This window comes from Dioscorea cayenensis, chromosome 4 (assembly GCF_009730915.1).
Source record: "Dioscorea cayenensis subsp. rotundata cultivar TDr96_F1 chromosome 4, TDr96_F1_v2_PseudoChromosome.rev07_lg8_w22 25.fasta, whole genome shotgun sequence".
Taxonomy (NCBI): domain Eukaryota; kingdom Viridiplantae; phylum Streptophyta; class Magnoliopsida; order Dioscoreales; family Dioscoreaceae; genus Dioscorea; species Dioscorea cayenensis.
The window spans coordinates 347786-372581 of NC_052474.1; the positions used below are offsets into that span (position 1 = coordinate 347786).

General features: G+C 39.8%; 5 protein-coding genes across 6 annotated transcripts; 2 read left to right on the forward strand and 3 right to left on the reverse strand.

Annotated features, from left to right (window-relative positions):
* The first annotated feature begins 21 nt into the window (after positions 1 to 21).
* On the forward strand, positions 22 to 5018 carry LOC120258373. The gene is made up of 2 exons (XM_039265745.1): positions 22 to 1000; positions 4761 to 5018. Exons 1-2 carry the CDS (start codon positions 106 to 108, stop codon positions 4895 to 4897), a joined length of 1032 nt encoding a protein of 343 aa, XP_039121679.1. The 5' UTR covers positions 22 to 105; the 3' UTR covers positions 4898 to 5018.
* Positions 5019 to 5400: 382 nt separating this feature from the next.
* Positions 5401 to 8119, reverse strand: LOC120259531 (transcription factor UNE10-like). 2 transcript variants are annotated; one of them, XM_039267152.1, is made up of 5 exons: positions 7004 to 8119; positions 6766 to 6879; positions 6365 to 6430; positions 5897 to 6283; positions 5401 to 5751 (listed from the first exon to the last, which is right to left on the reverse strand). In XM_039267152.1, the coding sequence occupies exons 1-5, from the start codon at positions 7736 to 7738 to the stop codon at positions 5590 to 5592; spliced, it is 1464 nt and encodes a 487-aa protein (XP_039123086.1). In that variant the 5' UTR covers positions 7739 to 8119; the 3' UTR covers positions 5401 to 5589. The 2 variants fall into 2 exon arrangements, with proteins under 2 accessions (XP_039123086.1, XP_039123085.1); XM_039267151.1 differs by having other exon boundaries at positions 6766 to 6882; positions 7004 to 8098.
* A 6508-nt stretch (positions 8120 to 14627) lies between these two features.
* On the forward strand, positions 14628 to 18701 carry LOC120259287 (F-box protein At5g07670-like). The gene is made up of 2 exons (XM_039266868.1): positions 14628 to 15834; positions 17873 to 18701. The coding sequence occupies exons 1-2, from the start codon at positions 14708 to 14710 to the stop codon at positions 18138 to 18140; spliced, it is 1395 nt and encodes a 464-aa protein (XP_039122802.1). The 5' UTR covers positions 14628 to 14707; the 3' UTR covers positions 18141 to 18701.
* A 507-nt stretch (positions 18702 to 19208) lies between these two features.
* On the reverse strand, positions 19209 to 20466 carry LOC120259155 (GATA transcription factor 4-like). Its single transcript, XM_039266701.1, has 2 exons — positions 19989 to 20466; positions 19209 to 19880 (listed from the first exon to the last, which is right to left on the reverse strand). The coding sequence occupies exons 1-2, from the start codon at positions 20265 to 20267 to the stop codon at positions 19320 to 19322; spliced, it is 840 nt and encodes a 279-aa protein (XP_039122635.1). The 5' UTR covers positions 20268 to 20466; the 3' UTR covers positions 19209 to 19319.
* Positions 20467 to 22189: 1723 nt separating this feature from the next.
* Positions 22190 to 24748, reverse strand: LOC120258215 (protein NUCLEAR FUSION DEFECTIVE 6, mitochondrial-like). The gene is made up of 3 exons (XM_039265575.1): positions 24519 to 24748; positions 24310 to 24431; positions 22190 to 22424 (listed from the first exon to the last, which is right to left on the reverse strand). The coding sequence occupies exons 1-3, from the start codon at positions 24647 to 24649 to the stop codon at positions 22399 to 22401; spliced, it is 279 nt and encodes a 92-aa protein (XP_039121509.1). The 5' UTR covers positions 24650 to 24748; the 3' UTR covers positions 22190 to 22398.
* Positions 24749 to 24796: the final 48 nt, after the last annotated feature.

Consider the following 24796-nt stretch of genomic DNA (forward strand, 5'->3'; position numbering starts at 1 on the left):
GAGTTGAGGCAGGGTGCGGCGTTGAGAGAACCTAGGAGGTCTGCTGTCGAGCGGTGGGTGGCTCGCAAGGTCGTAGGGTCTGGGAATGTTAGTGATAGACCTGGCATGCATTCAATGTCGTCCGAGGTTGATGATGTCATCATGAGCATGCCTTTTCCAAGGTCCGAGGTTCTCTCTCCCACGCGGCAGAAGGATAAGGCGGCTGTTTCTTTGGTTGACCCGGGTCTGGGTTTCGTGGACCCGCTGGAGAAGGATATTGGGCTGAGAGTTGAGGAGGGCCCAGTTGATTGCTTCAAAGGTTCTGGATCCGGTTCGGATCCAGTATTGGAATGCGACTGGGGTGCTAATTTGGGCCGGTCCATATGTTCTGAAGTTGATGGGGACCATTTTGTACTACCCAAGGGTTCTTTGTTGGGGGATAGTGGGCCGGGGTTTGGGCCCCCAATGAAAGGTGAAGGTCCACATGTGGAGGGGGTGGATGGATCTAAGGATGACTTACTGATTGAAGGGGTCTTACCCGATTCTAAACATTCTGGTGGACCGAACATTGAAGGGGTGGAGGCCCAAATTTCTTTGGGTGATTCAGGACTCTTATTGGAGGGAGTGGATGTTCTGGACAGCAATGCTAAACCTAATACTGCTCCTCCGATGGGCTTTGAGTGGCATTTCCTTGCAAACATTTGGGTTCTGGATCCTATAATTGCCCCCAAGAATGCTAATCTGGGGGTGGGGGTGGGTGACTCCTATGCCTCCGAGACAGAAGACCGGGATGATGAGTTTGCCTCTGACGATTCTATCTACGAATTTGAAAGATCGATCAAGGAATTGTTGCCAGGAATGAAGGAAGGAAGCTCGTCACCGACTAATCATGCACCAAAAGGGGTTAGGAAGAGTGATCGTCCCAAGAAACCATCGTCCAGATGGACCGAGGAGGCGGGATATGTAGCGGAGCCTCCTAGATCGACCAAGAAGAAAGTCACGCGCGACGATGCCTCTGAAGGTACGTCTACGGAGCCCCTTCTTATTTCTGATTGGTCCAACATTCAAATTGCTAGCTACTGTAATGCATGTGGTATTTCGTTTGTTGACTCTGGTTCGCATGTGAATGATTGTATTGCTTTTATCCGTAATGTTGAAAAGACCCGATCCTTGTCATGCGTTCTCTCCAACGCGGAGCTGGCGGAGACCTCGGGGGAGGTCCGCGGCAATTAGTTAGTTTGTTTATGAATATTATAACTTGGAATGTTAGGGGTCTAGGTAGACCTGCGAAACGATTTCTTGTGAAAGATTTCCTGAATCTTCATTTTGCGGATGTGTGTTGTCTACAAGAATCCAAACTAGATGATGTTTCGGGCACAAAGTGGCGTGAGATTGGAGGACCAAGACTGGATAAATTCGTTTTCATTCCTTCAGTGGGGACCTCAGGGGGCATCATTGTTGGTTAGAACAGTGTTGTTCTCGTGGGTACGTTGGTTAGTAAAGGCACTTTTTGTTTAACTGTCGAATTCTGCTCGAAGAAGGACAATCTCTCTTGGCGGTGCACCTCCGTCTATGGACCGAACGCGTGACAGCTAAAACGCTCTTTCTGGGACGAGATCAAGAGCTGCAGGGGGAACCCGGATGTGCCTTGGATTATTTGCGGGGACTTTAATGCAATTTTTTCGCCCAAGGACAAAGGTGGCGGAAACCCGAACCTTGCGAATATTCGGGAAGCTAACACCCTGATGCAGGACTTATGTCTCGCTGAACCCCCGGCGATGGGGAGGAGGTTTACCTGGACTAATGGGCAAGATAATCCTATTTGGGTTAAGTTAGATAGGTTTGTTGTTAACAGGGCTTGTGTGGATCACTTCCCTAGGTTGATTCAAAACTGTCTCCCGAGGTTTGGATCGGATCATGTCCCTATCAGGCTTGAGGTGGGGATGCATTGCGCTAAACCTAGGTTGTTCCGCTTCGAGAAAGTTTGGACAACGGTGGATGGGTTCTCTGATCTGATAGCCGGATGGTGGGCCGAGTCCAACCCCCACGGTTGTGGTGCTTTTGTTTTGTCTAAGAAATTGGCTTGGCTTAGGGAGCAGCTCAGAAGATGGTCGAAAGAGAGTTTTGGCTCCATTAAACTTGGAAACTTGCGATGTTACATGACTTAGAGAGTTTTTGATGTCATCAAAGAATCCGGTGTCTTTTTTTCCCGAGGAAATTATCCAGGAGCGCGATCTAATGGGGAGTTTAGCGGAGATTCGAAGGCAAGAGGAAGTTTACTGGAAGCAGCGATCCCGTCTGAAGTGGCTGAAGGAGGGGGATGAGAACACGAGATATTTCCATGCGGTGGCAAATGGGAGGAAAAATGTAAACTTTATTCCTTCGATTACATCGGATCTAGCTCATCACCGATGTCAGAGACATTGGGAAAATCTTTGAACAGCATTTTAGGGGAGTTTTTGGTCAGCGAAGGAATTTTCGCTTCAAGGTGGATCTCGGTATCCTTCTGAGGAATAAACCTTTCGTGGACTTGTCTTCTCTTGAACGCCCCTTTACGTTGGAGGAAGTGAAAAAAGCTGTCTTTGACTTAGGAAGTGACAAAGCCCCAGGGCCGGATGGTTTTCCAATGTTTTTCTTCAAGTCTAACTGGGAGATTGTTAAAGATGAGATCATGCATCTTTGTAACGACTTCTACATGGGGACGGCGAATTTAGAGCGAATTAATTGGGCCTGTATTGCTCTTATTCCTAAGGTCTTCAGTCCGTCCAATCTGGGGGATTATCGTCCCATTAGCCTTATTAACTCCTCTGTTAAAATTCTTAGCAAGCTTCTGGCCTTGAGACTCAGCCGGGTGATGGACACTTTGGTGGATCACGCGCAATCGGCGTTTCTCAAAGGGTGGTGTATAATGGACAATATTGCTATGGCGGAAGAGACAATCTTCAGCATACATAAAAGGAGACTGAAAGGGCACATTCTTAAGGTGGATTTTGCGAAAGCTTTCGACTCGGTTGATTGGGACTTCTTGTTGGAGCTTCTGGAGGTCAGGGATTTTGGACCTAATTGGATACGATGGACTTCCTCTATTCTCAGATCATCGAAAGGTTCGATCTTAATTAACGGGTCCCCTAGTGGTTATGTGAGATACCAGAGAGGGTTGAGACAGGGGGATCCTCTGTCGCCGCTACTGTTTGTGCTTGTTTCTGATATGTTGTGCGCGATGTTCGACAACGCACTGACCTTAAAAATTCTGATCGGGGTACCACTGGGGGATCAGGGTCGTATCTGTAATCTTTACTATGCGGACGACTTACTGATTTTTACGGTGGGTGGAGCTGAAGACCTTAGGGTTATTAAGCTGATTCTACTGATATTTGAAGGACTTTCCGGATTGGAAACTAATTTTTCGAAAACTTGTTTGTACACTACGAACATGCACCATCTTCCGCATGCGAGTGAGGCAAATACGGTCAACTGTGACGTGGGTCTTCTTCCGGTAACCTATCTGGGTATACCGGTTTCGGGCAGAAGGCCGCGTAAGCAGGACTGGGAATGCTTGATTGCCAAAGTCAGAGGTCGTCTGTCCTCTTGGAAATCATCCTATATCTCTATTGGTGGACGACTCACCCTCGTTAACGCGGTTTTATCGGCAGTGCCGACGTATTGGATGTCTCTGTACCGGTTACCAATGTGGGTGATCAAAGAAATTGATAGGATCAGAAGAGACTTCCTTTGGTCTGGACCTGACATCGAACATCCTGGGTGTCGTCTGGTGGCTTGGAGAAATATCTGTCGCGCTAAGGAACAAGGAGGTTGGGGCATCTTGGAGCTATCGTCCTTTAACTTGGCCTTGCTGGGAAAATGGAGATGGAAACTATTGACTGATCCAAACTGGGGGGGAACTAAGATCCTGAGATTCAATTATAATATTACTACTTGGGATTTGTTTAGGGGTCCGGTTGGGAGAGTCTCTTTCTTTTGGGCTGGGGTCTCTCGATGTCTCCCTGCTTTTAGGGGATGTGTTTCGGTCCAGGTCAAAGAGGGATCTAATTCTCTCTTCTGGAAAGACAAATGGTTAAATGGAATTGCGCCTATGTATATCTGGCCAGCTGAATTCCTGGCGTCTACTTCGCCTTATGGGACGGTTCGGGAGTTGGCGATGTTACTTGGTCGACCTCCGTTCGTGAATTATCCGGGGGTTGAACAGCTTCGCTCCAGTTTAAATGTGGGGTTGGATGGTGACAGTGATCTGAAGGTCTGGGGATTGACGGCCAACGGTTCCTTCTCTGTCAGGTCCTTCTACAGTTTGTTGAATGATGGTGGTCTTCGTTGCCCCCTTGCTAACTCCTTTTGGAAAGGTCCCTGCCCTAGAAAGGTTAATATTCTTAACTGGCTTGCTTGGAAGAACAAAATTCTTTCTCTGGAAAATCTTGCTAGACGAAGATGCAATAGACTCCCGACGGACACATGTGTCCTTTGTCATTCGGATACCGAATCGGTTGACCATTTATTCCTAAAGTGTCGGTTCTCCCGGGAAGTTTGGTCCTATCTATGTAGGTTCCTTACCTTACCTGTTTTGCCCCTGTCGATGGGCCTCTTGTGGAGTGACTGGAGAGCAGCCTGTCGGCCGGCGGTGCGGGGGTTTGCAGATTGGGTGGTTAAAGCTTTTGTGTGGTCTATCTGGCTCACGAGAAATGATTATATCTTTGCTGATAAATGTGATGATCCCCTTGTTGTTATGAAGATGATTGCTTATTTGATGTTATCTTGGTTCTCTGCAGCTCCAATTGATTTGAGGGTGAAGATGGAGGACCATATTGCTACCATCAAGCGGAGTTTAGATTTCGCAGGACCTCGTTCTGTTGGGGAGGAGGCTACCCCTATGAATGAGGTGGATCAGGCTAGTGGGGAGGAATAGTTTTTTTGTTCTGAATGGGTCAGGAGGAGACCCGTTGTTCCTCCTTTTTCTTTTGCTGTTTTGCTGTCGTGGTTCTGTTTTTGTTTCCACAGCTAGTGGAAGGGCTGCTGTATTTGTTTACTCTCTGCTTATTTAATGCATGTGGTTTATCCACCTTTTCAAAAAAAATAAAAATAAATAAATAAATAAATAAATTTTTCATGGTGCTATATATATTGGAAGGCGTTGGGAAATCATCAGCCATTGATGCCTCTGTTAACCTTGTCTACCAGTGATTTGAGCTTCCAACTAATCATGCTATTGGGGACAAACAAGAAGGTTCGAAAGAAGTCACTTCCAAAAGTGAATGGAATAGCTACTGCATGAAAGCAACCGGTTTGGTCCCTATATATCATACAGTATTTTTTTCCTTTTATGTGTGCTTGTGATAGCAATGGCCATTCCTTCATCATGGATTCTCACTTATCTTCTTCTTCTCTATAAGGGAATGATGATGCAAATGCTTGGCTTCCAACCAATTATAAGCAAACCAATAGTTTGAATTTGTCACAAAAACATTGTGTGAATGGAAAGACAAATTACAGTGAAAATTTTTTATCATCTAGAAAATTAATAAAAAACACACAGCATGATACTATTTGTACAGAAATCTCTCAAGTGACGGTAGTTAGCAATTGTTCTTCTAAAAGTCATTAAATAGTCCTCTTCGGATTGCTTTGCTGCTGCTGCTGCTGCTGCTGCAGGTGCTGCTGCTGCTGCTGGTCCTGTTGCTGCTGCTGCTGCAGGTGCTGTTGCTGCTGGTATAGACGTTGATACAGGGCAGCCATCTTGCTATAAGCATCCATGCTCATTGGCTGTTGTCACAGATATCAAGTTATCAAACTATTTTAAGTTAAATAACTCAAAATTGCTAAATTATACAAAAACTGTATTTGATAAATTTGTTTTGTGAGAATAACACCACAATTCATTATAAGTTAATATAATAACTGTGCATACCTGTGATGGGTGAGCCATGAAAGCTGATAAAGAGTCCATGGGGACTGGGGCACCGGGTGGCTGCATTCGATCACCAGAGGCCTCCCAAGAGCCTCCGGCGGCGAGAGATGCAAAAGCCGACGGGTGGAGGAGTGGTGGAATAGCAGGGTGTCCAGCCCGGTTGATGGCGGCCATGTCCATCATGCCCATGCCCATCCCCATTCCCAAGCCCATCTGAGTCATTTGAGCCATGTGAGCCATGTTGGCCATTAAAGACATTTGGAGCTGTGGCATTGCCATGGGCATCATCATCTGGGGGAAGCCACTCATCCTGTTCATCATCTGCACCTGAGCTTGCAGCTGCTTCAAGTAGTCTATTACTTCATCCAGCATTGATGCTTTATCAGTCTATCACATCAGGAATAAAGTTCACACTCAACTCACATCTAATTGAGTTGCAAATTGAGGGAATCAATGCACTTTGGTTACCTTGCTTGAGTTTGGAACTAGCTTTTGAAGTGTTCTCATTTTCTCGTTTATCCGATCTCTTCTTTTCTGAACATATATATATATCATCAATTAGAACTCTCACAGGTTGACAAATCATTGCAAGAACTATTTTTCTTGTCAAAAATTGACATCTTTCTTTTTCATGGTGATGGGGCAACAGGGCATCTATGAGATTACAGTCAATCTTGGTTGTGAATCTAGTTCCTTCAGCCGTCAGTGTCATTAAAACAATATCTTAAACAACTAATGTTCAACCTCATGCTCTGTTTTGTGACAAAAAGTGTTCATCACTGGATAACTAGTAAATTTCTAAAGCATCAAACTTGAATTTAAACAAATCTACGTTTCTTGTCTGATAAACAGAGGATCAAGAATTTTACTCGTTCTGACTGATTATGAATAGCTGCTGCTCTGCTACGCTTTGTAGATAGTGAGGACATCCCTAATTCCCCCTTGTTCACCTTCTCACCCTCTTCATCAGCCACTGCATCTCTCTTCTAAATCCATCATCATTCAAGGAAGTTAGACAATTCTAAATACACACACATATACGTACGCAGAGAAACAGATCCTATACAAGACAAGAGACAACAAAGATATTATATCATCAAGTCACACCTGTGACCTCTTGCTCTGGCAAAAGGAATCATGGCCGCCGAGACTAGTGTTCTCAGTGTCCGGCAATCCACCTCCATCATCTGCTTCTCCATCCGGGGAAGACGTTGTAGTGAAACCCACATCCTCACCGCCGTAGAACTCACAAGTATCATCAAGCGTCATCACTGTCGGCGCAACACTACCCTGGCTCGGACACCCCCACACACCCTCCCCTCCTCTTGTCCTCTTCCTTCCTCTCCCACCACCTCCCGCGCTCGACCCGTCCACCGATGGTAAATTCGGAACCTGGTCAGAAGCCTCCACAGCGCGGTGGCCAAAAGAGTTAGAACTAGGAACAAGCGCGTCCACTCCGGAAGCAGCCACATGAGGATGAGCACCACCGAGCCAGGACATGAAACTCGGGTGCCCAGGTGACGAAACTTGGATTTGGTTGTTAGTGGCCTGGTCGACAATGGACTCAAGCGTGCCGCTTTGGTGCTGTTTATCCCATCCCACGGTCGAGCCAGTGGTCGACGGGTATTTAGCGATGGGCTTGCTGATGCGCGCGTGGCCGAGGCCATGCATAGCCACGTTGCCGTTCTCCCATGTTAACTCGGCCACTTCGTACTCCGAGGAGACGTGTGGGCGGTTGGAAGGGTGATGCTGGTGGTGGTGATGGTGGAGTAGAGTTGGTGGTGCATTGGCGGTCATGTTTGGAGGATCATCCGTGTCACAAGTAGGCACACACTGGCTCATCTTTCACTATTACTACTACTTGTTGTTGTTGTTGATAACTTGATATCAGAGATGTTTGTGTTTGTGTTTGTGTTTGTGTTTGTATTTGTTCAGTGGAAGAGGAGTTGGGTGAATGAATGGCAATGGCAATGTGGGAATTGGGAAGTGGGGACGGTGGACTGGTTGCCAGGAGTGAGGAGATGAGAGAGGGGAGGATTTGAGCGTGTGCACGTAGTGAGGTTCTAGTCCACAGGTGGAGATTTCATGGTGGATCTTTTTTTCTGGTTAACCAGGTCCCGTTGTGGATATGGGTTCGCAGTTTGAGCGACATGTCCTTGTCCAATGGCCCGACAAGTGGACTCGATTGTGTGGCTATGAACTCCTCTCACTTTTCCTCTTTTAACCCCTCTATCCAACTCAGTCTTTGGTGGTTGAGTGGCCTGTGCCATCCGATTGAGTATTATGGAGGAAGCTGCGAATAAATCTAACAGTTTTATTTCCTGTATTAGCCCATATTGCTGCCTGCCTGCCTGCTTGCCTGCTTGCCTGCTTGCCTGCCTGCCTGCCTGCTGATCATTCATACAACACTTCCACTATTGCCTTTGACTATGGTCCTTGGTCAGTGTTCGGCCATGGGTGTTTTGGCCGGGTTGTTTGTGGGCCTTTTGTTTTGTTTTCACTCAGTGAGAACTTTTTATGATCTGTCCGTGATTTTGTTTGACCTTTTTAGTCCCGACTGCGAGTCTTTCTCTTTTCCTTTTTAATGCGTGTGGTTTATCACGTTTTTCATCATGCTTTTTTTATTTGTTTGTTTTTTTCTTTCATTAGAAAATAAAATTGTTTTTTTTTTCATTGAAAAGTTGATAAACCACTTCATTAAAATAAAAATATAATAGAAAAAATTAAAAATATGATTTGCTTTTATTTCTATTATATGTGTTTTTGTATTTTAATGTCTTACTATCTAAAATTGGAAATTGAAAAGAGATTAATATGATTAAAATATGAATGCGAAACATATAGCAATCACAATCGAGATATATGTCATAATTTGTAAGTCCAATTTATAGCTGCCATAAGAAATAAATAATATAAAAATTCTTGTAAAAAACACTTGGGTCTAGTAAGAGGTTTCACTTTGTGGTTTGGGCTTTTTCATTGTAGATTTTTTTTTTCTTTTTTTTTCATGTATTTGTTTTCTTTTGTGTTTATTTGTTTCAATGTGCTCTTGATTTTCCCTCTGTACAAATATATTTTGTGAGTATAGCTAAGTATATAGAGTCTACCATGAAAATGCTCACATTTATATATATATATATATATAAAAGCTCACACATATTAGGATACAATCATCTGAATTAAAGTTGTAGTATTTAGTATATAGATTGGCTTAGAAATCTAATTCCTCACGTATCGGTTCTCATTCTAATTAAGGGTGAAAAGAAGCTCATAGTTATATTATTATTTAAAAATTAATTTAAATTATAATTTGATTATAATTTGAATATATATATAGTTATCTACTGAGTTCAAGTAGGATTAGTAAATTTAAATATTATTAGGACTTCATTGACGTGGTCTATGACTTAATGTATAAGACATCATATATATGCAGTCTTTGAGTGTGACAAAATGTGACAATTTAGTTATTTAGTGTGGGTGTGTGAGATGTGTTCACCAATCGACTAAAGTGTAAGATGTATTATCCTCTTAAGTGCTTTTTTTTTTTTATCAAGATATTATTATGTGGTTAAAGTAATCAGTTATCTTCCTATCTCTTTTTGCTTTCTAATAAATGCCGCCAAAAATTGTTGATAGGGGAGAGTTGCATGAATATCATAATGAACAACATAATAATCTAACCTAACATTCCTATATTGAAAAACACAAACTAAGATCTTCAGAGAGTTGATATAGAATTGCTATTACGACCTCAAGACTTGTGGGATCTTATTTAAAATAGTAATGCAAATGATACTAATTTAGGATACGAGGCACTAGCAAAACATAATAAAGATAGATAGCAAGTTATAAAAAAATAAAGATAGTAGAGCATTTTTAGAAATCATACAAGGTACCGAAGATCAATAGCAATTAAAACTATTTATGCACAAAATCAAAAATTGCAGGGGAAATCATTGAAAAGTGCGAAGTAAAAAAAAGTTAAAAGAGTGTTTCCAAATCTCAAAAGTGGGATTTGAAAATCTAAAAAAATGAATGATACCGACTAAATATTGTTTTAGGATAATTACTTGAATAACAAATCAAATAAAACAAATGCATGAAACAAGATATCAAAGTTCCATGAGTAATTAAGAAAGGTCTTCTTGCTTAGAACTCAAAATTTTGATCATATAATGGTTGTAATTGAAGAATTAAAAGATATTGAAATGATGATCATAGAGGAGTTTATGAGTTCATGTTAGACGCATAAGTACTATATAAGACTTAGGTTAAAGGTGTCAATTGAACGAATAATATAGGCTTAGTTAATTTTGAATGCCCAATCAATAAATAAAAAAATTAAGCCTATTGTGGTTGTATCAGACCTCCACATGATTGAGGGAAATTGATATCAATTAATGAAAGTCAAAGACAATTTTTTCATAAAGGCGTGGATTATGTGGAGAAAAAAAAACTATATGATATGGAAAAATGATAAATCTAATAGCGTATTATAGTTTAAATATAGTTATCTATTACATCTTAGTAAGAATTTTTTATTATGTAGTGCATGACTTTTTGTGAAATAACGTATATATAATTTTTTATATGACACACTAATCTAAAGTTTTTACTGTTAGTGTTAGCGTATGAAGGTGCCTTTACGAACCTAATACGGTTTGAAAAATTTATCCCATTAAATATTTAATTTTTATCAATATATTAATATGTGATAATAAATTATCACTTACCTTCTAGGTCCATTTTGCGTCTACTAATTTACCACTTTACTTATGTAAGTACAAAACAAGTTTAGACAAGAAACTACACATAACAACTAGTTTGAGAAAAAAAATACTAATGCTCACAACAGTCCAAGTGATCACACAAATAACACGTCATTTGTTTTTAGTCTATTTTTTTAGATTTCAACCATTTAGTTCAATAAAATATTATTTATTTTTATAAATAAGAAATGATTATATAAAAAAAATTAGCTAATTGTATAAATTGATGAATCTAGAAATTTAATCGGAATGACAATAACCTTTTGGCTCTGCGTTGAGCATTCCTAACCGACTAAAGACGTGGGTTAGATCCTTAACTCATACAAGGTGATGGCACAAATACATTGAGAGCAGTAGTTTTATATTTATGCATATCTCTAACATGTGATTTATCCACGTTTCATTAAAAACAAAAATTCAACTGATATATATGGTTTACAAATAGTTTGGTGCCTATCAATCAGGCGGTTGTTAAAACCATGAGACAAGCTATTCACATGATCATTAATGTATGATTTGAGGTTACAGATAAGAAACATAGCTTCTAAAATCTCAACCTCCAAACCATGTGCATTGTCTCATAGATAAATAAGTTTGATTTTCAAATTGTTGGCATGAAAACCAAACAAAAATATCATTCCAATTTCTGCATAAGCAGCAAACTTGCAGCAAAAACAATTAGTTTGAACGAACCAAACAACAAGAATAATAAAATATCTGCTGCACTTTTTGGTTAGTAAGATTTTGGGCATGATCTTTTCCATCTTCTCCCTGTTTTTTTTTTTTCTTTTTCCAAAATCACATCCAAGTTTGGAACCAACCAAACGTAGCACCAGCAGCTTTTATGACCAAATTTATGATTTTGTAGACAATAGGTGGCAAATAATGTTCATTAAAAAAAAAGGAAAAAAAAAAAGGGAGTTTAAAGCTGTTACAAGATGTGGCATTTGGTGAACTTCTCATAAATAGAATTTTAGGGATTATCATTAAAAATATGATTATTATGAATATGATTTCTAAGTCATGTTAATAAAAATATGTACAATTTTGTTTATATAACAAGATAGTAATGTTGGTGGAATGTAATATTGGTATGTTTAGTTAGCTAAGAAAATATTTTATTACAAATTATTTTTTTACCAAAATACTTTTATTTAAGTCTGGCTAGGCTTTTGTAGATTAAAATAGATCAGTCATTAGGTTATTAAATAAAATAACATGAAAAATCTAAATCAACTCCATAGGAAAACAACAAAAAAAAAGCCAAGAAAAATGTTTAATTGCCATAAAAAAAGTTGAGCTCAAATAGTGAAATATATGTCTAGCACTTGATTGTGGTTGTAATTAATTAAAATTTTTAAAGTGTTATTTGTTTTTAAATATTTTATTATCCATCAAACTATATTTTTTAAAATCCATCTAAATTCCAATTAAACATAAAATCCTATAATCCATCACTCAAAATATATTGTATCTCCAACTACATCTCATCTACATAACTTTACTAGACAGACTTATATTGTTTTACACAAACTAATAATGATCCAATAGATTGTCATCTCTTGATAACTACCATGAAACCAAGAGATAGCAACTTTATAAATTATAACCATGTATTAAGGTAAAAAAAACCAACTTACCCTTGCATATATTTGGGTATTCAATTAATTAGATGTTTAGTTTTATATTAATTGTGTTGGTGTTGGTGTTGGTGTTGGTATGTCATGTATGGTTACATTAGATCGTCACCATCGCATAAACTTGGACCATGAGTCCTTTAAAGATGGAAAGAGATAAGGCCGGACTTACACAGGACCTGACAAATGGGTCGGGCTCAATCCACTTTTTATCCGTACGCAAGACATGCACTCATTTGCTTTTTGAATATTACAGTCATGGGCTGATTATTCTGCCCTTACTTATATTGGCTCGTGTCTAAATTGTAATTTTTATTTTTATTTATAATTTAATGATGTATATTAATTTTTATTATTTTAAATTTTGATTTTTTGTTATCTAATTTTAACAATTTAAATTATAAGTTTTTTTTAAGTAACTGTGAGTATGTCCACGAGTAGGTTTTTGAAAAAGTGGATAAACCACGTTAATTAAAAAGAGAGGAGCAGAATACTAACATACTCCCACAGCACAATGTGGGAAAGCACAAAAAACATAAAACACAAACAACTAACGAGTTAACGACAGTGGTAGTCAGGGGACACAAACAAAACAAAGCAACAACGAAGAACAACAAAAGTGTAACTGACACACGCCCGGCCACCACACTCGGAATCTCCCGACTACTCGCCTGTGTGGTGGACCCCGGGTCCCCTCGAAGGCGGATCACCCCTGCCTCCACCTTCGGACCTAAGAAATCAAGACTCTGGCGGATGGTAGTGATGGAATCCTCTAGCTTGACTCTGGAGCCCTCCCCAGCTGAAGAGAGCCATGCCACGAGTAGGGTTTATAGGTGAGAAATAAAATATCACTGACATATTACAGAATTTATTGTTTAAATTGTAATTTTTTTAAAATATTAATTTTTATTATTAATTATAATTTTATTAGATTGGAATTAAATAATGACTATTAATATTAATATACTAACCATAGAAAAGATTGCAAAAGATAAAGAGTTATTAATATTTATTTATTTTTTTATAATCCGGACAAACCATTGAAAGCATGTATTAGTCATCTATTGTGATGGTGGTTAAAATGATTAAACTAAAATTTAAATTTAAATTTTAGAATACATATTTTAAACATCCAGGCACCTATTTATTTGTAAATACTCCTTCATTTTATTAGTAAAATTTATGATAGAGTTGCTAGATCTTTCTAGCTAACTGTTGAGAGAGGGAGCTCTAAACAGAATGGTAGCTGAGAAGGATTCAGTGATGTGAACTTGTGGGTGAAATTTTTTTTAAAATTTTTATCAAATAATTTTGGAGAATATACATATCACATAACTTATTTTTATCACGACCCAATCAAAGAAACAATTGATATTTTAATTTTTTTTTTAAATTGATATTTTTTTTGTATCTTTTGTTTTCTCTCAATAGAAGTGATTTATACACTTTTTTTTTAAAAAAAAATTAATATTTTCAACAGTTTAATTAAAAAAAGAATTGATATCTTCAAGAATGAAATAATTTTTGAAGTTAAAAACAAAAAAGATTTTTAATCCATTTTTGTTTTCTGACTTTTTTCTTAGATTAAAGAATTTTTTTTTATTTTTTAATCATGAGTTAATAAATCATTAAAGTACAAAACTAAAAGCACAGCATTTATGAAAAACTTTACCATAAAAATTCAAATAGCCCACACTATTCGTTGAAGTAATTATTCAACTCTTGGCAACCAAGAAAAACCAAATCCTTTGTTCTCTAGTCTTAATTAACTCACTTTAATTAAATCCAAAGCCTTCTTTGTAGCTTCCACAGCAACCATCTTTTGAATTTTGAATTACCAACGGATATCTTTTCTTTTCGTAGGAACCCACCAACCCATTCCTTCTGATAATGACACTATCTTTTTCATACAAATACAAATACAAATACAAATAAACACTTTTATATTTCAACATGCTAATATATTTCTTCGCAATAGTCTATAACAACAAGGCTATATACTATAAATGCTCACATGTATTAATTTAATACACAGTGACAATTAAAATAAGAAAGATACTTCTATTAGTAATAGTATATAAGATATAAAAAACAATTTATCACTACTTACTCAATGTAATTGAATTCCACAATTGACCTCCGTAGCTGCCTTAAATTACAAGGTCCAAGAAAAAAAAGTAACCAATAAAACAAATCATAATAATAATATTATAATAAATGAGACAAATCTCAGCTTCTCACTCAGTCCCCATGCCATATTTATTTATAAAAAAATAGATAAATAAATAAATATCTATATATGTAATTATAAAAATCAAGTGAAACCTCATCAGCAGCCGCTCTGCCTGCGAAGTCGTAGCGCGGCGATGCAACGCTGTTTCGGCACCTCGCCGGAACCCTAGATGCACGAACACAACCGCCACCAACGCCTTCGGAGCTGGCCGGAGCTGTGGTTCGCCGACGCTCCTCTCAAGCCCCCGCTCAAGCATGTGGTTCTCGACATGCACCTTCCTGAGAAGCAGCAAACCCTAACGCTGGGCCCTGACCTCACTGCCCCTCTCTCTGATGAGCTCCTCCTCCGCCTTCTCTCCGCCCTCCCGGACTCCGCGCTTCCCGCCGCCTCCCTCGTCTGCAAGCGATGGCTCCGCCTCCTCGACCGCCTCCGCCGCCGCCTCATCCTCCTTGACTGGTCTTCTCTCCCTCGCATCCCTGGGCGCTTCCCAGACCTCTCCGACCTTGACCTCCTTCCCGCCTCCTTCTTCCCCTCGTCCCCTTCCCCTCTTATCCTCACCCGCGACTCCGTCTCCATCCCTCTGGATCCCTATCTCGATCCCCCCATCGGCGACTCTCCATTCATCTCCTCCGCCGCTCTCGACTCCGGCCTTGCGACCATCGCCCAAGGCTGTCCCAACCTCCGTCGCCTCTCCCTCGTCGCCCCTCCCGCATCTGAAGCCGGTCTCATGTCCCTCGCTGAGCGCTGCACGACCCTGCAGGAGCTCGAGCTCCATCGCTGCACCGACGTCGCGCTTCGCCCCATCTCCGCCTTCACGAACCTCCAGATCTTGAAGCTTGTGGGGTCCATTGAGGGGCTCTACCGCGGGCCCGGGGTCACCGACGTGGGGCTCACCATTTTGGCCCACGGCTGCAAGCGGCTCGTCAAGCTCGAGTTGGCCAGGTGTGAGGGGAGCTACGACGGGATCAGCGCCGTCGGGCGGTGCTGCTTCATGCTTGAGGAACTCACCCTCACCGATCATCGGATGGATGCCGGGTGGCTGGCCGGGCTATCGTTCTGTGGGAACCTTAAGACGCTGAGGCTGCAGGGTTGCCGGAGCATCGATGCGGACCCAGGTCCTTCTGAGCATCTTGGGACATGCCCGACCATTGAGCGATTGCAGCTGCAGCGCTGTCAATTGAGGGATAAGAGGAGCTTGAGTGCCTTGTACATGGTGTGCGAGGCCGTGAGGGAGATCATGTTTCAGAACTGCTGGGGACTTGATAACGATATGTTTGGCATTGCCAGCATTTGCAGGTAAACATGCTATACTTGTTCTATGTATTTAATTTATGAGTAGTTGAGGAAAGTAAAAAGCTTGTTGATGGAGTACTTCTGTATTTCGAATTGTTCGATATTCATTACTGGATGACTTCTGCTAAGATGCTATACTAATATGGGTGGTGGATGACAATGATGTGAGTTGATGAAGGGAAATGTTTGATTTCTTTGCAATTTGATTGTCCTGGAGAGGAGAATGCAAGTAAATTTTGTTAGATACGCTATGCTAAGAAGTTATGATGTTCAACCTTTACATTTAATTCAAGAAACAAGGTAGCTTGATTTAAGTTTAAATTTTTCAACATTGTCCTTGTTGTCAGTCTCTTTTTTTTTTTTGGTGACTAATCTGTTAGGATGTTGACAAGACTGATCTTTTGAACCCCTTGTGTGGGGTTGCTTCTCAATGAAAAGGAAATTATCATTGTTTTTCTTTAATTCTTTATAAAAGGTATTATGCACTAGTTAAATCACCAATAAATTTATGTGCAAACAGATAAGGTTGAAACCCATTTGCATTGTTGCTTTAGGGTTCATGATGAAGAGAACTCTAGCTTGCTTGTTGCTTATCATGAAAATTTATCAAGTCTCAGTTCAATAACAGCTATGCTATTTTGGCTATATGAGAAAGTAAATGATTTGCTTGCCTTCAGCCTTTCATTAAAACTTAGTCCATCGCTATGGAATTGCTTTACTCAATAGGCTAATTCCTACAAATATGTTTACTTCAATTGATTCCCATCCTTTGGATATTATGAGCGTTTTTTTTTTAACTCTCTTAATATTTTTGGAAAATTTTTTAGGTTCTGTTGCATTTTTGTATTGCGTTATGCCCATGGTGAAAGAATAATGTACTAGGAAGTAACCAATCAGCATGAGACTGGTTTTGGTATTGATGGTTGGAGGTGGATGATAGAGTATAGGTGATTTGTACTGGTTTTCTGTTTGATAAAATTATGACAGAATTCATGTTCATTAATTTTTAAGTCTTATCTCAAACAATATATGCCATGTGTGACTTCTTATTTTTGAAGTCCCCTCACATTACTTGCATGCCGTGGATAATTTTTTTGTTTTCTATTACTTTGGTGCTCTTCAATTTTGTGGCACTCACACAATTTGCAGCACCACAAATAAGTATTTCTTGAAATTCTTAGAAGCAGTCATGTTCTTAGAGAAGTAAGAATATCAGGATGTTATATAGCACAAGCTAATCATAATTGGAAGAAGCTGCAACAAGAAAGTCATTTGAGAAATAATGTCAGGATGTCATTTGTGGTATCACACAAGGAATTACTTTTTGGTGAATAATAGGAAAAGTGAAGGTCTAGCTTCTTATTCTTTGCTTTCATAACTATATTAATGGATATGCTCAAATTTGTTGCTTTGTTGTTGATACAAGTGGCTTATAACTTTGTGTGATTCTTGAAAACCGAACAAAAGCAGTGTTCTTTCTCTGACAAGATAAAGCTGTAGAGTGACATCATGGTAGATACATTAAATGACTTATCTTTAAATAGTTCCATGGAAAATGTTTTTGGTGTGTGACTCTTGAGTTATCTGTAATGGCTGAGTTTCCATTCTTCAAGGAAAGCCTGCTTTCTGTAATTTGTCTTTGATGTAAATATGATTGAGAAAGTTTCGAGGATCATCAAGTGTATTTTGGATTACATATGAAATAACATGATTCACTTCATAGGCTTTCTTGGATAATGTTCACTTCTGTACCTAATGTGTCTGCAGTTACTGGTTTGAGTATCTTGTTCTGAATTTGTCGTCAGCTATAATTACTGAACTTACATAGCAAAAGTTCTAGGTTTGCTTGTGATATATAAGCTTATTTTGTGTGATAGAGCTAATTTGGCCTACATTTTTCTGCTAGTTTACTTATTGCATATTCTTTCATATCATGCTTAAATTCCTTATCTGTAGTAATTTATATGATTAATTTTGAAAAACTGCTCAACTTTTGAGCTTGCAATGAATATGCATTGTGCTGAATCTGAATTCTCTGCAGGAGGGTGAAATTTCTCTGTCTAGAAGGTTGTTCTTTGTTAACAACAGAAGGCCTAGAATCAGTGGTATTGTCTTGGAATGATTTACAAAGTCTTGCGGTTGTCTCATGCAATAACATAAAGAATGAAGTGGTCTCCCCTGCCATGTCGACCTTGTTCTCTGTTCTGAAAGAGCTAAAATGGAGACCTGATTCCAAATCTGTCCTTGCGACCAACCTTGTGGGTACAGGAATGGGAAAGAAGGGTGGGAGATTTTTCAAGAGGACTTGAAAAGTTAACCGATTTTGTTCCTAGCGTTGTCAGTAACAACCCTTGTTCTGATGCAATCCAAAATACTTATGCTGCTTCTGAAGAACATCGCTAGGAACAGTTATTGGACAATTCGAGAAGCTAAGGCAAACATGGATACAAAATCAGTCTTTGTGATTAAAGATCATCTACTCTCTTCTTGTCTTGCCCTTAGATTAGTATATAAGAGCAAGTTGGAGTCTATTTGTATCTCCATTTAGTGGTCCATTTCTTGAGAAGTTTTTCTTCAACACATGACTCACTTCCGGTCTGATGAAATGCAGTTGAATTGGGAGGGTAATTTCTTTAGATTATGTTTGTTCATCTGTTTGAAGTGAAAGGGAGATCAAAAGAAGCAATTCACCCTGTTCATTGTTCATTTGTAGCAACTTATCAGATATTTTCATCTATAATATCTTTCTATTCATTTAAGAATTTAGAATTCCTGGACTCCATGATCTCAGACACGACAGTTCTATATTGCCTTATTTGTGTATGGTTTGCTGTTATTGGGCAGGACTACAACATTTTGAATTGTAAGTGCACTTGTATATATTCAAAATTTTGTTTGGTGATTCAATGTGCTTTTGCTGCATGAGTGATATGGATATGCATTGCATTATTAGGGATGGGCGTCCCAACAAAGCACAAAAAAGTACTAAAAGTGAAGGATCCCAGACCCTTATTGAGGAGTGTGGACCACCTACACTGAAAGATAAAGAAGGCCCAGCCACTGAGCATCCCCAGCCTCAGCATCTAATGCCTGCAGGACTTCTTGATTGTTCTTTCTTTTTTTTTCCCTTTGATGACATAGTCTTAATAACAATGATCTCTATCCATATAAAAGAAAATTACTCTACCCTTTAGGAGGTTGATATATTAATTGTTGTTATGAGTAGTACTTCTTAATAAAAGTCCTCTATTTTTTTTTTCACCAGGTTGTCCAAAAGCCAATGGTCAAGAGTCATTGATAGGATTTCGCTTTTGTTTTGTTTTTTTTTTTGTTGGTAGTTTATATGGAATACAAACCAATCAATTAATTATTCATTAAAATAAAGGAAGAGAGGATAAGAACTAAAAACGAATTTTAGCCGTCCAATGAGTAAACACAAAATCCCAAGAATCCATCGATAAAAGTTAACAAATAACAAAACCTCATTCTCAGGGAAGGAGAAACTCCGGGCGTGCACCCGTGGCTGCAGCAGCAGCAGCAGCAGCAGCAGCGGCGGCGGAGGCGAGCATGAGCTCTTTCTGGCGACGAAGCTCAAGAACTTTGCGGTGTGAGTTGGAGTGCTGTGTGAGCATGAAGGTGGGGCTGGCAGCAGGTCGGTACTCAGGCACCAGCCTTCCGGACTTGTACCTAACCCCGCACGCGTTGCACAGCGTCTTGGGTCCCATCGGTCCCGTCCTCCACTGCGGCGTCTTCTCCGATGCGCAGTGCGTGCATCTTCTGACTCCCACCTCCCCAGACGCACCTTTCTTCACCCCACCTAGTCCTCTGCCATTGCTGCTGCTGCTGCTGCTGCGGCCACTGCTCTTCTCGGCATTGCCTGCCTTGTGTTCAGCCATTGCTAAGTCCGAAGAGGAGGAAGAGGACGAAGGTGATGATTGAGATGGAGGTGCTGGAGATGAAACCGGAGGAACATGATGATAGGGAATGTCCGAGAAGGAATCATCCACAAACCTTGACAGCCATTCCAGCTCTGCCTCCTCCTCACAATGCTGCTTTTTACACACACACATATATTATAACAATTAATATATGGGTAAAAAAGCATTGAAGAAAAAGAAGTAGTACTAGAGAAGATGGGAAAAGAGCTATGGCATTACCGGAATATAGAGCTGGTCATTGTTGGAGAAAGAGAAGTGGTGGTTTGAAGAAGAGCTTATTTCATTCATGGAAAAAGGAGCAGAGGGTTCTGGAGGGGGTTGGAGATGAGAATCCACAGCAGCTGAAGAGGATGATGGGAATGGGAAGTCATCATTGTTGGAGAAATCAAGGAGGTCGTCAACGCGCTGATAAAGATACGTCTGAGTAGTAGAAGCATCATGCATAGGACCAGAACCAGCTGCAGAAGAACCCATTCCCATCTCCCACCCTGGAGCCATCACTAAATTAAGCTAAAAAAACTAAACCAAACTAAACTAAACTAAACCAAACCAACTATTCACACACAGAGTGGAAGGAAGGAAGGAAGGAAGCTCAGGTGATGATAGAAAGGGATGTGATGAGGCCGTATGGAAGCTCTATAAGAAATGAAAGAGAGGGAGAGAGAGAGAGAGAGCTTATGCTAATAATATGAGAGCAATGATAATAATGGTGACCAAGTTGATAAAGTAGGGAGCATACTAGACAGCTTCAACGTGCCCCATGCGTTCCATCCATGATCCATCCATCCATCCATCCATTCCCATTCCCATTCATCCCCTTATTCCCACCAACTTCTTTACCATTCCCACCCCCATTATCGCATACTATACTACTAGTACCAATATGATCAATATATATATATAAGTGTACATGATTAATTAAGTTTATTATATACTTCCATCTCTGGCTCTGTCTCTCTCTCTCTTTTTCATTCAGTGTTAGTCCTGACACCAGCATGTTCCTGTTGATTCGTTTATGAGCTTTTGCAAGCTGGTTAAGCTAGCTATATACAATTATACATCATCCCCATGTGAAAATCTCTACTGTTAGTATTAAGTCTACTACTTGTTGAACGTTCAAGTAAAGCACTCGGGCATTCATTTCTCTGCTTAATTAGTGATTTAACAGCCGTGCAAAGAGCTTTCACGTTGGGACACGTGCCACTCCCCGTACCCCGTAGGGCTGCCCATCAGCCTCTTAGCTAGTAGTTTGCGATTAACCAATCACTGCGCGTGTGCTAGCCGTACTGGATATTCCATCCGTCCTACGTGTCAATTGTTACATTTTTTTTAACTTATTAAAAATAATAATAATAACTTGAATTTACATCGCTCATCGCTGTTAAATTTGGTTAAATAAATTAAAACTTAAAAAAAAAAAAGGGCGTGTGTGAGTGAGGGTGTTGGGGTTGGGCGGCGTAGGGTTCGGGAATCCGACGGAGGAGGTGGGCCCGCCACGTGAGGACGCTGCCGTATGCGCGGGAGGACAAGCATCGAATCACGTGCGGAGACGCTGGGAGGATCCCGAGGGACGTCCACCGCCCCTTTGCACGTGCCCCCTCGTGCCGATTATTACGCTTCCGCACGTGCAACCCTGCTGGACTGTTATTTATCATCTGTTAACGGGTTCGGATCACCCAGCCCGGCCGCGTTAATACACCATCCGAGTCCGAACCCGGCTACAGACCTAGACCTAGTGGGGAGGCAAAAGCCACGTGGTTTTTGGCCAAAAGGCTAAGAGATGATATCCATTCTCTGGAGCCGTTTCAGTCTTTCAGAGTAGCGCAGGAGTGGGCACATGTGTGTTTGATGTTAAAGAGAGCAGTACTGTATTGGCAGCAGCAGCAGTAGCAGTAGCAGCAGTAGCAGCATGAGACATGATAAGGAGTGTGTGTCTTTGCTGCATAGACATATCTGGTGAGGTTCCATTTTCAAATTCATTTTCATGGATGATGTGGTCCAGTCCAGTGGATATGGTTTTGCAACGCTACTGTACCACTACTATCACAGCTACTTTTAAGACCATTTTCTTAGGAAAAGAGATATGACCATTGGGCATTTCCAGTGAGGCACTGTTACCTAATGTATATGCTTAGTTTATTCTAGGATGAAACATGATTGTATTATAAAAATGAACCGAATCAAGCTAACTGATGTGATGGAGTGGAGAACCTTAACATGCATGATGTGAGTGATATTTCTCTTTCTGGTCAACTATAACAATATATTTATAGAAGCTGCTCTCTTTAAGTAACATTTGCCACTTATCGTTGCAGGTTGTGCATATCATTAAACTTACAAAGAACGAGGCAAAAAGGAATTAAAAGTCAAATTTCAGGAAAACTGAAACATTGAGAAGCAAACCTTTCGATTGGTAGGAAGCTCACTTAATGATACCCGGAAGTTTCCTGGAGATCAATTTTATTTCAGTAAAATAATGAAAAACAAAACTGATAATTTGGAATGTTGACCATACAATAACAAGAAGAAAGTAGTAAACATCCGAATATCAATGCCAAGAGCAAATTACAAATTCGTCTGCTCAAAATTGCAAGCAAATAAGTAACCGTCATGATCACGCCTTGAAAAGTTATCTTGGTATTGATAGACCCATCTCTAGGAAAAAAACAAAAAAACACAAATTTATTAAAGAGAAAAATCATCAATAAATGCTTTTGGCAGAAAGAAACACCTACCATACACATGGATTTGTAAATAATTTAAAACCATGTAAAATAAAAGGTTTTATATCTGATTCTAGGAAATAGAAAGTGGTTTCTAAACTAAATAATGACAACCTCAGTTACAAATAGGTGCAACAAACTAGGGGGTTTACCGTTTACCATCAATATCATCTAAAGAATGTTGATATTACCATTATACTGAAGCCCTGTTAAAGCAAATGACATGCACTTTAATCATTCATTTTGATATTTGCTATGGATAGGGTGAAAATTCTGAAAGGAAACACTCATGGAGGAAACACTTATGGAATATAAAATAAGCAAGACCCTTGTCACTTTACAGTTGTTGGCCTTGCGCCACATGATATGATTCTAAAGTGCTTTTGTGTTAGCAGGTTCAACCATATCCTCACATTGACTGACAAATATCAAAACAGATGTAAAACAACAGCTTCTACCTCCCCTTTTGAGTTTACCATGGAATTTTTACACATGGTGCACTAGTTCAAGAGAGCATCTTGCAAGCATTAACTAAACTAAAGATGTTTTACTTTTATTTCATAATAATTGCCACTGTACATCTTCCCAAGAAAAATCCTCTCAATGTTCACATCCTTGAGCCAAGGCAACTTATCATGGTTTGGCCTAATGTCATTGTTTCTGTTAGGGCAAAAGGATCAGGTAGAAATTTAAATAAATAAATAAATAAAAACCATATCAAGATCTATCAAAAGCACCTATGAATACAATGGTTCTACTTCAAATTCAAGAAGCTGGTGTTTGGACTCCAAAAGCAAATGGACTCAGAACAAATTCTATAAATTTCCTTTTCTTCAATTTTTCCCCTTCATTCATATTACTCAAAAAGGTGGTGTTTGGACTGACATGGGCCTGTGGTAATGGACTCAAGAAACACATTTGTTCTGGTGCATGTATGAGATATTATTTCTAAATAGAAATAACTATACATTTCATACTAATCATTGCACAAAGGATATAAAGAACGCACAAGAGACTTTCTTTTTCTTTGTTTCCTTTTTTTTTTGTAGGGGTGTTTTGTGTGTGTACTTTGAACAAGCAGGGTACATAAAATATTCGAATAAAGGAAAAAAAATGAAAACATAGTGCACCTATCAAACTATAACTATGAAAGAATGGATGGATAACTCCAATTGAGAAGAAAAGAATGAATGATAATCTAAGAGCCATGAAGGCATTTGGAATGAAACAAAATTCAGGAATGCAACAGTTTGTCCATTAAAAATTGAAAGGAATGAGCAACAGGAAAAGAAAAGGTGGACCAAAACAGTTAATATGATAATAAAAAGAAACGCAGTATCAACTATAACTTGGGGTGAATTAAACAGATATACAATTTTGACAAAGAACTGAGACTTGAAGGTCTTTTGGACCTTCTGAAAAACTAAGACAAATCATCCAGTTGCAGAATCAGAAACTTGAGGGTACATTACATGGGCTCACAAATATTAGTTAAATAACGGAAATTGGATTTCTGAGGCCAAAAGAAGAAAGCCAGCAGTGATGCGAGTAAGGATAGAGAAAGCTACACTATATACTTGAAAAGCAATAACACAACAAGAATTAAAAAGCAAAGATCTTTTTATGATACATCTATTCTATTCTATTCTATTTTTATGCGGATGTCTAGTTTTCAACTGAGTTAGATAAAGGGTAGAATCAGAGCTTGAAATGATTTATAGAAACATCAAGAAAAGATGAATGCTGGTAAAAATATAAAACTACTCACTTAGAGAACAAACAAGACTACAGGCCAGGATAGGTGCGGCAGAGGGTACCCTGTGAGAGATCACGGCAGCTCCTGGCCGTCGTGCTCAGCCGGGACGTCAGCCTCGCAGCAGCCACCGCGCTGTGTAGCGGGAGCAAGGACCCATCGTAGCAGCCCAACTCCACAGGAGACCTTCAAGAAAAGATAGAAGACGACAATGATGGTCATCCCAAGAAGAAAGTTGGTGGTATAGCGAAAATTAGGGCAGAAATCGCAGACCTAGATAGGAAAAGGGATCGCCGGCAAGCGGGAGACAAGGCAGAGGAGAAGCGCCTTGCCGCCGGAGGAGATCTGGCGATATGGGAGCGAAGAAGGGCAGGCAAAGCGGCGCGAGCGAAGGTCGAAGCCATCAAGGGAGATGGACAAGAATGGAAATCGGATCTCTTGCTCTTTGTATTTTATAGGGTTTATGAAGGGCTTTGGACTTTCGAGGGACGAGAGGATAGGAAAAAGAAACCAATTAAACCCAGGCCCTCACTAAAATCATTTACTTCAAT

Coding starts and splice junctions, on each gene's coding strand:
- LOC120258215 (XM_039265575.1), bottom strand. CDS start 24,649: ATGGCTTCGACCTTCGCTCGCGCCGCTTTGCCTGCCCTTCTTCGCTCC. Junction 24,432..24,518: donor CGATCCCTTTTCCTATCTAG/GTCTGCGATTTC, acceptor CTTTTCTTGAAG/GTCTCCTGTGGAGTTGGGCT. Junction 22,425..24,309: donor CTGCCGTGATCTCTCACAGG/GTACCCTCTGCC, acceptor TTTTTTTCCTAG/AGATGGGTCTATCAATACCA.
- LOC120259155 (XM_039266701.1), bottom strand. CDS start 20,267: ATGGCTCCAGGGTGGGAGATGGGAATGGGTTCTTCTGCAGCTGGTTCT. Junction 19,881..19,988: donor ATGACCAGCTCTATATTCCG/GTAATGCCATAG, acceptor TGTAAAAAGCAG/CATTGTGAGGAGGAGGCAGA.
- LOC120259287 (XM_039266868.1), top strand. CDS start 14,708: ATGCACGAACACAACCGCCACCAACGCCTTCGGAGCTGGCCGGAGCTG. Junction 15,835..17,872: donor GGCATTGCCAGCATTTGCAG/GTAAACATGCTA, acceptor AATTCTCTGCAG/GAGGGTGAAATTTCTCTGTC.
- LOC120258373 (XM_039265745.1), top strand. CDS start 106: ATGCATTCAATGTCGTCCGAGGTTGATGATGTCATCATGAGCATGCCT. Junction 1,001..4,760: donor GCGCGACGATGCCTCTGAAG/GTACGTCTACGG, acceptor GGTTCTCTGCAG/CTCCAATTGATTTGAGGGTG.
- LOC120259531 (XM_039267151.1), bottom strand. CDS start 7,738: ATGAGCCAGTGTGTGCCTACTTGTGACACGGATGATCCTCCAAACATG. Junction 6,883..7,003: donor GCCAGAGCAAGAGGTCACAG/GTGTGACTTGAT, acceptor TGATGGATTTAG/AAGAGAGATGCAGTGGCTGA. Junction 5,752..5,896: donor TCATGGCTCACCCATCACAG/GTATGCACAGTT, acceptor CTGTGACAACAG/CCAATGAGCATGGATGCTTA.